This window comes from Pieris rapae, chromosome 9 (genome assembly GCF_905147795.1).
Source record: "Pieris rapae chromosome 9, ilPieRapa1.1, whole genome shotgun sequence".
Classification (NCBI taxonomy): domain Eukaryota; kingdom Metazoa; phylum Arthropoda; class Insecta; order Lepidoptera; family Pieridae; genus Pieris; species Pieris rapae.
Window position 1 is genome coordinate 9,834,380 of NC_059517.1, and position 12,946 is coordinate 9,847,325.

At 32.0% G+C, this 12,946-nt stretch overlaps 1 protein-coding gene across 2 annotated transcripts in view; it reads left to right on the top strand.

The window, feature by feature from the left end:
• Positions 1-5,713, top strand: part of LOC111002085 (tyrosine-protein kinase-like otk) — a 40,893-nt gene extending 35,180 nt beyond the window's left edge. For both annotated transcript variants that reach the window (XM_045629508.1, XM_045629509.1), the window contains 9 exons: positions 228-353; positions 671-778; positions 1,422-1,558; positions 2,187-2,315; positions 3,066-3,262; positions 3,830-3,941; positions 4,173-4,268; positions 4,395-4,520; positions 4,748-5,713. In XM_045629508.1, coding sequence (XP_045485464.1) covers positions 228-353; positions 671-778; positions 1,422-1,558; positions 2,187-2,315; positions 3,066-3,262; positions 3,830-3,941; positions 4,173-4,268; positions 4,395-4,520; positions 4,748-4,885 — 1,169 coding nt within the window. In that variant the 3' untranslated portion in view covers positions 4,886-5,713. The remainder of the gene's footprint in view (positions 1-227; positions 354-670; positions 779-1,421; positions 1,559-2,186; positions 2,316-3,065; positions 3,263-3,829; positions 3,942-4,172; positions 4,269-4,394; positions 4,521-4,747) is intronic.
• The last annotated feature ends 7,233 nt before the right edge of the window (positions 5,714-12,946 follow it).

The window sequence follows — 12,946 nt, forward strand, 5'->3', positions numbered from 1 at the left end:
TAGAAGAAAACTGTCTTAGGCCAGGATTTGAAAGTCCATTACTGGAAGTAGTATGTAAAATTAAATTCATTTATATTTCTTTTTTTTGACGTTCATAAGTGTACATTGATATAAATTTGACATAAATTTTGATTTGATTTGATTTGAGTAAGAGGTGTTATAGTCACCCATTTTACTTGAATCAAAATTTAAATAACTAAAGAATTACTTATTAATTTACTTCTTAGCGGGAGAAAAAGAGGAATTGGAGATGGCGGAGGGTCGAGAGAAATTAGTGGAAGAGGGAGAAGAGAAGAAAGTGCAGAACGGTGCTCCGTTGCACAATGGCCGACTCTTGCATGAGCGGGATAGCGGTATGTTATTTCAGTTGCAAGAAAGGGACATACATAATCCTTTCTAAGTAATTCATGTTCATATTTTGATATAGATATTTTCATCATTATATTTTAAAACCTTTTCGTCTCTTTCTGACAAATTGTATTTATATTGTGTTGAAAAGAGACAGAGAGCGTAACGTTCGACTTAGGGTTCTTCAATAAAAGAGCGTAAAAATACTTAAAAAGCCGGTATAAAGCCCGTTGCTGTCTGTATCTTATATTTAATTAATCATAATATAGACGTACTATGCTGCCTTATATGTAGAATAAAGGCATATACATATACTTTTCAGGTGCAGATAATTCCGAGGTGTCAGTCATGTCTCGCGCCTCCAAAAAGTCTGGACATTATGAACAATTTTCGATACCAAAGTCTTTGATCACGGAACAGATAACTTTAGGTGAGAATTTTTTATTTCTAATATAACTAAAAATAAATATATATATTTATTTACATACATACATATATATATGTATGTATGTATTATTTTAAACAATAGTACTTTATTTAAAAAACAATACTAAACAAAATTCGTTTAACCTAGAAATAGCCTGTATCTTATACGCTAGTTTCTTCCCGTGTCTAACTTAATCCATATCCATATCCATCTAATGACTATCCATCTAATCCCATATCCTATCTAATGACAAACAACTTAACCCACATGGTTTGTTGTCATTAGATAGTTGCAAAGTTGTCATTAGATAGGAGGAAGAGGTTTATTTATGTTTATTTATTTTTAAAATAAATGCGGGTAGAATCTATAAAAGTTGTTGCATTTGGTTAGACTGTAGTAAGTGTGAATTTTGACGAGGATAACACAATTATAGTAAAATTAAGAAAAGATATAGATAAAGACGATTCTAGTTGCCTCTTCCAAAAGTTAGTTTCGTGTGGAGAGCAATGGGCAAGAAACTCTTACTAAAGTAAAGTAACACTTACTAAAGTAATTACGTATTTACGTAAGTACATTTTAATAGGTACGTAAGTAAATACGTAAGATTTATTTTAATCAACAACCATTTTTGTTTGACCCCTTCCAGGTCGCGGCGAGTTTGGCGACGTTTATCTTGCTAAACTGGATCTGTTGCAAGTGAAGAAGCTAAGGAACAAAGACGATCCCGACACAGAGCCAAAAGTTCGAGCTGTTATGATCAAAGCTCTCAATACTAAAGATGAGGTAATGAAATAAAATGCTATTTTACTATCATTATATAGGCTCTTATATATCGTTACTAATAATAATGTATTGCAAGAATATGGTAAAAAATGTGTAAGGTGGTACAATCGTAAGTCATATTCTGCCACACAATGGCGCGCAAATTTGTCTTTAAAGTAATGTTACATTTTACATTATTAGTCATATGAATTGGTCAATTATTATATTGTATCATACATATTATCATATACGTTATTAATTTTATATCATGATTTAAAGGTATAATAGGCAAGTATGTGATTAGCCTTCTATGCCGGACAGTAAAATGTGGAGACTTGAGACTGAAGCTAACCAAATTGGAATGTAATATAAAATATATGTGTAAAAAGCATTGCATCTCACTAAATTAAAATGATACATGAATAAAAAACTAGTTATTAAAATTTGGAATTTGAATTTTCGTTAAATATTTGATGTAATTTCATTATACCATGTGTGTTTCTTTAGTGAACAATTTAGTTGTTTAATATTAATAATTATGTTTATTACATTGAGCATAAGAATTTTAGAAAGGCTGTGGTTGGACATGATAAATTAATTATATACTTTAATTCAGATTTTTTTTGAGAATTATTATTTATGTTTACAGCATCAGCTTGCGGAATTCCGTCGCCAACTTGACCTGTTCAGTCGAGTTCGTCATGAGAATATATCTCGACTCTTCGGTCTGTGCAACGAGTCAGACCCACATTACATGGTGCTTGAACACACTGATTGGGTGAGTCAACACTTTAGTTATGTTCATGTTTCAAGATTACCCATCGACAGTTTTTCCTTTTGATAAGAAGTTGGAAGGCACCAAAGATTTTGAATTCTATTGTATTAGGTGACGACTGTCGCTTGTTATGACCTAAAATCAGGATTCCCTTCGATGTCGTTATAACAGATTTTGACTGTAGTTCTTACAAAAAAATTTATTATTTTTTCCCTTACAATGTTTGTCTACAAGAGATCGGTAGAAAGTGATAAAGCGAGTTGCATTCGTTTTTATTTAATTATTTTAATTGTACTGTACTGTAAACCGTATAACACGTTTTCGTATATCTCAATTTCCCTCAGATAACGCGGTGATTTTTCAAGTTTTATATCTGTATTGTAAACATTTTAATGATTTATCTAGTATGTATACCTTTGCACATGTTTCATTAATTTAATAAATTAAAACTTAATAACTTTATTTAATTTGTGTTTTTAGTTTTCACACATTTTCCTATAACGCTGGCCGGATTCATCTAAATAAATAAATAAGATAATGTATTTCATATTGTATATCTCCAGACCTGTCCTATGGTTCATACGCATTTTGTATTACTCACTAAGCAACAGACATAATATTAACTTACTTTTTTATATATCAGAATTGGAATTATAATTCTATATTTAAACTCCCAGTAGATTATTTAGGATGAGAGGCGTTTATAAGTAAACATACTTAAATACAATGATTCTATATTTCTATAAAACACAGGGTGACCTAAAAACCTTCCTGATCGCGACCCGTACCGATGAAGAAAACGAGGAGTACATAGCTCGAGTGGGATCGTCCCACGCGTTGCCAAAACCCCAGCACTCGGTCCCACCTCTGGAACATTTGCACAAAGTGGTTTTGGCCCAACAGCTGGCTGCTGCCGTCAATAAGATGGCTAATAAGCGGATGACGCATCGGTAAACATTTCTTAGTTATTTTTTTTACTTTGCTTTTTTATGTTCACTAAATAATGAAGTCTTTATTGATAAATATATCTGGTGTCCGGTCGATCGTTGGTAAATTGAAATGGACAAGCTTAAAAATTACTGAACTGATATAAAAATTATGTATAGAACTATTGCTCTGTCACAAAAAGTCAATTTAAAGACTTAATAGGATAAAATTATTGATTCAATTAGGTAACAAAAATTATAGTTAAATTATAAAGAAAGATTTCTTTGTAACGAAATGTATCAAAAAGTACTGGACCGATTTTAAAAATTCTTTCACCATTTTATCGTTACTTTATCACTGATTAATATAGGCTATTTTAATTGCAAGGAAACAATAACCAAACAATAACAAAAAACAATAATGCTACCAGGGTGTAAAAAATGCCTATAAAATATATTTAATCGCTTGCACTGCGAAAAATATTGAGGATAAAAAAAATGTTCCACGAAATTTTTTATTTTAATAACATAAATGTATTAATAAGTGTACCTCATATATGACAATTGACAGGTTCATAACTTCTATTTCAGTGACATCGCAGCTCGTAACTGCCTGATAACATCACAATTGCAGCTCAAATTGTCATTCCCAGCTCTCACTCGAGGGCCCAATTCCCACGAATACTTTAAATTACATGACCAGGTATGAAAAGTTTTTTAATAATATTAAATAAATCATATTATTAAGGCAAAACGTTCGGGGCTAGTATGTAATAAAATGTAAAATGCATTGTGTCGAAGCGAATGAATGTATTCATAAGAGTTAAAAAAACGATGAATGTAAAAGTTAAATAAAAATGCTATTGTTAATAATAACTAAGAAAAAAGAGGTTGATGTTAGCAATGATAAATATTGTCTATTATATTTTTTTAGGTGATCCCACTTCGCTGGCTTCCCCAAGAGTCTGTCTTAGAAGGAGATTATTCTACAAAGTCTGATGTGTATATGTTTGCTACAACTATTTGGGAGGTAAGTCTGATGAAAATTTTAAAACAATAAACAAAGTTTTTAAAAAAAGAACGCAAAGTATTTTATATTTTAAAGTTTAATAGGAGGGTACATAATTTTCTCATCTACCCACCCATTATTTTGCAGATTTATACAAAAGCCGAGCAACCATTTGCAAAACTGAACGACAACTCAGTGCTTGAAAGACTCAAGAATGGTACTCTTGAATGGAATGTTCCGGATTCGATGCCCGAGAAATTGGCGGCTTTATTGGTGAGATATTAATTCTACCTATATGAAATACAAATCATACAACATAATTATATTTTTTTAATTCGTCATATACGATCCCAGACATGTTTAATAAGTATCTAAGTTTAAATTTAAAAAAAAACTACTAATATGTGGTTGAAATACAATTAAATTGAATTTTAAGCCCCCATTGATTATAGAGTTGTTTGTTGAACCTGCTTTTTTAAAATTGTCTTGATTTCTTTTAGAAACGTTGCTGGACAACTTCGCCAAAAGATAGGCCGCAATTCACCGAGGTGTGCGAAGATATATCTGTTATAATACAAGAGATTACGGCCGAAACTGTCTCCCAACACTCAAAAGACAAAAGTGAACTTAACGAATAATTTTGTTTCGTGAAATCCTTTATAAGTCTGATGCTTTAGACTAAGCGATACTTCCATTGTAATTCCAGTCTATCCACTTAGTACGAACTTTTCGATAACGTTTTCACGTTTAAGTCTCGTATCGTATCAACGATAGTAGACAGGAATAATATTTTTTTTATTTCCAATTTCCAACTATTTGGTTAAGGTACGATTCGATACAAATGTACTACAAGATGGTCCAAACAGATATGGGACCATACCATTGGGATTTCAAAACCCTTACTGAACTTAGTCTAGACATTCAGACTTAGACATTTAGATAATATATCACGTGACATTTTGCAGGCGTACTTTTGACTTTGATCTATCTCGGTTATTTTTTAAATTATTATAGGCTTATTTTGTAATTTATGATTTTAATAATTTTATAAAAAAAGTCATTTTGATGCATTTACATTTTAGTACTGATTATACACACAATTTTAAAAACGTTCGTTGTTACACGTGTCACAACACGAGCAAAGTTTTTATTTTTTTTCAATGTTCTGATTAAAATTTGGATAAGAAATGCATTTGTATAAACTTTAAAACTTATACAACGAGTATTATGTAGATATTAAGTTGTAATTTTTGCATTTATTGTAGTTTAGAATTGGTTATATTTATTACTCCTTCACGACTTGCCAGATTCAAATAATAATTTTGTACACTTCTTTGTACAATGTATTATCCATTAGGATTCTATCCCAAAGGATGGTTTTCCCTTAGTTAAAAAAATTATTCGAGTCAAATACGATTTGAAAACGTTGGATTAACGTAATCATTACGATAATCTAACGATAGTTCACACTACTCACTAGGCATGTGAATGGAGTAATAAAGTATGACCAAATTTAGTTATATAGATATAAGATATATAATAAGAATAAACCGTCAGCTACGCGATACTGCCATTATGTATATAAAGTAGCGGTTAAGACTGAATAGTTAGGAACAGTTGCAATACGACTATTTATTTATGTAAACGCTTGGCACACTGATATAAACCTATATATACATATAGACAAACATAACAGTCAAGAAAAGAAAAATAAGTACAACGATTTCAAAGTGTGAGTTACTATACAGATACCGGCAAACTTCTAGAGCATTTAAGAAGGGAGTGGGGGAAAGTCGTATCGCAGCGCGGGACAGGGACGTCAACTGATTTATCAATCACGCGATCGACACGTCACTCTGTGCCCCCCAAACCCCCGCCCCCGTTACACCAAGAAATCGCTTCTTCGCAGGCAAGGACATTTTTTCGAGATGTTTCCCGGTACCTACCTTGATTTTCAGAATGATCATTCTGGATATCCGTGATTTTTGCCAAAATGCGTTCTTCTGAAACTATACAAGATTGTGGAATAATTTAAATTTTGGTAAATTTTGAAAGTCATTCTAAGTTAAGAGAGTATGACAGCTCAGAAAAAAATGTGTGTGTAGGTACCTATATACACGCGTTAGAAGTTATACTTCTTTGGCATAACAAGATAAAAATCTTAAAAAAAATGAATTCCTTTGTAGAAAAAACGACATTAACAATAGAAAAAACTAAAATGTTGACTATAGCTAACTTCATGGTGTCGGTATTTTGAGACGGTGTGCGTGCGCATCGTAAAAATTTACTCTCCAATTAATTTACACGCCAAAAGAAGTACAACATCAAAAATAAGCTTCCTATAACATTCTAATTTACCGGTATGAAATATAATTCTCAATTATACATTTCTCGGCTCAACACGAATTTTTTTAACTTTTGTGAAGGATTTTAAGTGTGCATATGGCAGCTTTAGAAAAATCCTATATAAATCCCAATTTAGCGGTATGAAATTTTTTTTAAAATAAATATTTGGCTCCGCTTCGAGCGACAACAAACGAAATTTTAAATAGATTGTGATTTTTAATTATATAATAATTAGTCGTATTGCAACTAGCTTTTAGTGTATATTAGTTTAAATCGTCCATTGATTTACGTCCTATTCGAAACAAAATTCTATTTAGTGTACAGTGGGCAACAAATTATTATTCCTTTATTATATAAATTTTCACAATTTTAATTAAGTATGTACATATGTGCCGTGACATTTTGTTTAATTATTTTCGTAAATGTCCTTAAAAGACGCATACGCAGAGCAGTATTGGCCTAGTGGTTTTAGCGTACGACTTTCATTCTTAGGGTCGTAGGTTTGATCCCCGGCTTGGCACCAATGGGACAGTCTATGCTCATAAAACATTTGCTCGATCAGTGAAGGATAACATCGTTAGGAAATCGCTGTGCATTAGACCCAAAAAGCCGACGGCGTTTGTCAGGCATAAGAGACTGGTCACCTACTTGCCTATTAGATTGACAAATCATGAAACAGATACAGAAATCTGAGGCCCAGACCTAAAAAGGTGGTAGCGCCACTAATTTATTTTATTTTAAAAGACGCTTAAAGCATTTGTTGCTGACTGTACTTTAGTTTGTAATTTGGCGTTAAAAGTCTCAAGGACTAGGCTAAGTGTACATTTAAAGTAACCAGGTGATGCATTTATAGGTTTAGAAGTTCATGCGTTACTCAAATCTGAGTACGCTTTGAGATTATCTTATGAAAGCAATTTTTTGGGATTTATTTGACCCCTCCCTCATAACAACAATTTTGGACCCCCGCCTCTTAACAATTTTTGACTCCTCCCTCATTACAACAATTTTGAAAACCCCCCTCATGACATTAATTTTGGCCCCTCCTTCATAACAATTTCTACAACACCCCCCCTCATAACAACAATTTACGTTTTACAAGAAACCATTCCCCCCATTCATTACATACTACTAGTACACCCCTTTGGTATCTATGAATTTTACTGTTTGCTTAATAACGTAATATAAAAACAGCTTGTAAATAAGTGCTTTTTAATACGAATTATATACAAGAGTAGAATATACTTTTGTATGCACACACAGCTTACACTTGTTATATATTTTTTTCCTGTTATCCTGAAGATTCTTTCAGTACCACTAATCAAAACCCCTTCAAGCTTTTTCTAAATCTCTCTTCTTTGTCTTTCTTCCTGCTTTTATTCTTCTACCCACCTTTTTTGGGGCGCCCTCGTCTCCTTTCGCAATGAAATAAATCGGGATTTTATTATTATTTGTCCACATCATGAGTAATCTCAAAACTCATCCCAGACTTGAGTCGTTCAATGACGTTATTATTAGTGACTTTTTGGTCAGTTATTGATTATATACTCATTTTGCATTTAATATTAAGTAGGTAAGGGCATCCGCAGACGCAGATACTTACGTAAAAAAGTTTTAACTAAAAAATATGTGTCATATAACATATTTTTCGCGTTATATTCTAATCCAATTCAAGTTATAGAGAAAGCCTGCTGAAAATTACGTAGTGTTCGGATATGTGGATGACCTATTATTAAGTAGTTCCCGCTCCAGTGAGTAGTCTCTCGGCCAAATTTTGTATTATATTCACTTCCTAGTCAATTAAGTGAGAACCCAATCTTAAGACAAGTGTTTTTCCGTTAATAAAAAGATATCTTTGCTGGAATATTTAAGTGAAAATAATGTTTATAATAAAACTAGCGGACTGACGTATGTAACCATTTTATAAACACACTATGTTTTATCAACCAAGCCCTTTTTAAAGTTTAATTACATACGCACACATTTATATTACATGAATTTATAGTAAAAAAATGTGTGTGTACTTATGTACACACACACATGTACGCGTTAGAAGTTTTACTTCATTGGCGTAACACGATATAAATCTTTAAAATTTAAATTAAAATCTTCAATAATTTTATTCAACGTTTGTAGAAAAACCGACATTAAGAATAGAATAAACTAAAATGTTGACTAAAACTGTTCCATATTATGTCGGCATGTAGCTACTAAAAAACTAAATAAAATAATGCTATGGTGAAACGAAGTTCGCGGGTTGCAATAGACGTATAAATTGTGTCGGATTTACTATAAAACGTTTTAACTTGATTTTATTCATTCGCGTTCATGTTATATCCACCCGAGTATATTTTTTAAAATATTAATTTGGGTTCAAGCTTAAATGTACCGAAACTTTTGCCATGGCATGCCAAATCTTTCTTAGGTACAATACAGATTTTACATAGTTTGAATAAGGACGAATCGAAAACCTGTGAAGTTAACGTTACGAACGTTTGAGTCTATCGCATTGAGCGATGTGCATTGCAGGTTTAATAGTTCAGAAATCAAGTAACAACCAATGTAGTCAGTAGTGTTTTACTCTGGATCTCGATATGAGCGTAATTGGACTTTGCGTTTACGAATAATTACTTTGGACATCAGAGGCTCGTCTTGAATCAAATTTCGTATAGAAAAAATGGTTTGACAGCTCTTTGAGCTTCTGTGGTATACGGGTCTAAGTTATTCAATCAAAATTTATTTATTCAATTTAGATGCGACTTAGGGCATGCTTATGAATGTCAAAAACGTTTACAAAATTCGCGAAAGAGCAAAACTACGCCATCCGTTCGCAAAACTACCAGGAGGCTTTGTTCTGAGAAGAACGGGCAAGAAACTAAGCAAGTTTTACCCTCCCTCTGCATAACAATAATTCAAAGAAAAATGTCATAAACCACAACGTCATTAAAGTTACATAAGTAAAAAAATAAAATAAAAATCTGTTCTGTGATTTACAACATTCACCATTACAAACATAAAAAGCCCGTCCAGAGTCGTCTAAGTATTATTTCATTTAGTAAAAACGATTTATAAGGACATTTTGGCTTATAAACAAGATTATTACTCATTGATACTAAGTCCAAATGCGCTCAATGGTTTTAGACTTCATAGTAGAGAACAATTTTTCTAAGGAATTTCATTTTGTATGCAATTTATTACTTAGTGAAACAGAAAGTCTTGTATAATTAAGTATATGGAACAAATTTTTTATATTGAATATAGTACTAGTGTACTAAAACACTGATGTATGCTACTGTATTCAATAAAAAAGGTTGTTCTAGACTATGTCTTTTCATTAGGTTTTAGACGTAAGCGTTTAGGTAATACAGTGTAAACTCTGTATAACGACATTCTGGGCAGATTAAAAAATGAAATGAAATTCAGACTAGTGTTAGTTATTACATAAAAAACAATTCTTATTTGAACGCTATTGCGTATAGTCTGTTAATTTCGCCTGACGTTTTCTGCTGCACCAGAAATGTTGCTTTTTTTTACTTATTTTCTTAATATATTGCGATATTGAGGCATCTTCTTGATCTAAAACGTGAATTTGACGTTATATAGAGTTTATACTGTATATTTATCATTTTCATAATTTGTCTCGTGATACTTTGGGAATGTAATGGACTCGACGTTATCCGTTAGGTAAAACACTGTTCATGAGATGACTTCAACGACAGTTTTAAACTGACAGTAGATATAGATATTAGTGCCAGAATTTAGATATAATTTACTCATTTTATTTATTTTAATATCGCTAGTTGCTACTCAAGTCATTCACAACAGTCTGTAGTTTATGTAGTATTAGACTTATATTGAGGAGTATTAAGCTATGCCTCTGAATAGTAAATATTGCATTCGTGATGAAGCGGTTAGATATTTGTATAGAAAACAATTCTAAATTACTTGAATAATAAGTTGGTTATTACACCATGTCTGGCGATATAGCGTACTAGATGTATTTGAAACCTGTATAATTTTTTATGTTATGTTGAATAGAAAACTTAAACACCTAAGTTATTAACTAAAATATAGATAGGGTGTCCCAAAACGCCCTGGGACACCTGTATATGTAACTTAAACTTTGCACAACTGAAAAAAGTACATAATGTCAAAGTTATAATTTATTTTTAATTTGCATTTTGTATTAAATAGTACTTTTGACTAAACAATTGCACAGCATTTACAATATAAATTTAAACATTGATTCAGTGCCAATCGATAAAATCCGTTACAATATTTACGACTAACGACACGGTGGCAACCCTTGCTTACCCATATTTTGTAAATTCACCTTCTCTCCTTAGCAAACATTTTCGGAGTAATGATCCAACAAATATTATAAATAATTGCTAAATCTTTATTTTAGAATGAACCCCTAAACGTCCAATCGACATCTTTGTGTAATGCATCTAGTAGGCTATGAAACAGTTTGAATCTCATTCAGACATGTCAAATTGAACATGAAATTGTATAAATGTAAATTTGCGAAAGTGCTTTTGCTCGATATTTTCGAGGTTATTATTAACTATTAGGTCTTTAATTAAAACGAAATTGTAAAATGTCAACGTGAGTGATGACAATTGAACTGTCAAGTTTGACGTATTTAAGTGTATAATTGGCCTATTTTAAGTGAAATGTAATCCTTAGTTAAGTTCTTGTGATATAGACTGAACATTTTATTTTTACTGTTTTTTTATATTTTTAACTTCGTATTGATAAAGGAATTTGCATTGCGAGTTTTTTCATAAATAAATAATGTATGTAATTATTGGTGTTTTATTTGCATGACCAAATGAATTTTAATTTCTTGGTGACTAAGCCAAACCCAATAACCTATCTCAATCCATTTTTGACCATCAAAGATAGACATGTTAATCCAAATATTGATGAAAGTGTGCCAATAACCTATCGACGGATTGTAATAGCCATCTGTACACACAAGCTATCGAAGCACAAGCTATCCATAGTAGGCCGTATCGGTGTATGTGGTACCTTTGTATGAAAATGACAGTTCATCTGTGTCAATATCCCGATACGATTTTAACTTATACCAGTAGTAGAATGATTAAAAAGCTAATTGATATGTTTTAAACATAGACATGTATATTTTGGTATTATTTATACGGTTTTATTTGTTTATATTAATTATCAAATATGAGTGTAAACTCGGTAAAATGGAATGACAAAGAGCGAAGCATCCCTGAGGTCGTAAGTTCGATCCCCAGCTGTGCACGAATGAACTTTCTATGTGCGCGTTTAACATTTGCTCGAACGTATTTAACATTCTCTTAAAAGTCGACGAGGTGTATCAGGCACAGGATCACCTACTTGGTGACAGTTACAGTGTGGTGTCTGAACGATATAGATTCATTTAATTAGACTAATAATTAATCATGCCTATCATTTCCAATATTCCCTATTTTATATTAGGAATGGCACGCGACGGCTGGGGACCGACTTTATCGGTTTTTTATTACGATACCGTTCTTCATATTATCACTTAAACACTTTTGACATCAACGATTGGTCTGATTCGGTAGTTCTGAGGCCCAGACCAAAAAACGCCACTGATTTTTTTTTTTGTGGCCTGTTATTGGACCCTTAAGTTTAGGTTTTATATTAATTGTTAGTATTACGAGGCCATGTTGTAATTTTAAATTTTCAAACAAGTAAATTGGCGGAATATTTTATCTTTTAAACTTTTTCAATTGTTCTCTTCTATTATGTTTGCATTCCGGTTTTAGAGTTTTAATATTATTTAGGAATTTTTTTTGCACTTTATATAAATCTGCCACTTCTTTTGGATCGCCTGGTATCTGAAAAAGAACAAATTTATTCTAGGTTTTTCTTGATGTGTTTAACTTTCGTTTAACTTTGACTTGGTCTCTGGGTTAGTAGTTCACAATCCCTCTACTAATGAAATATGTGATGTCATAAATTCAAACACGTGGTGTGGTAAAAATAGACAATAATAATATATTTTTTGAACATAAGTATTAAGAATTTTTTATAAGCTACTACAGTACATACGTACTTTCTCACTTCCATAACATGTTGGATGGTCCGCACGAAATATGCAAATCCGCTGTTTATGATAAATCACCTACAAAGAAGAGTATTTATCAAAAGAAAATCTCACCTTATCTAGAAAGTTCATTTCTATGTAGGCACGTAATACTAGACGTAGACTTCTAACATAAGTTTCTTGAAGCATCAGAGGCGTTTATTTGTAGCTTACAGTTATGAGACCTTCTTTAAATCCCGAGCTAACAGTGACATTTCACTTATGAGTCAATGTGCAAAGACGAGATATC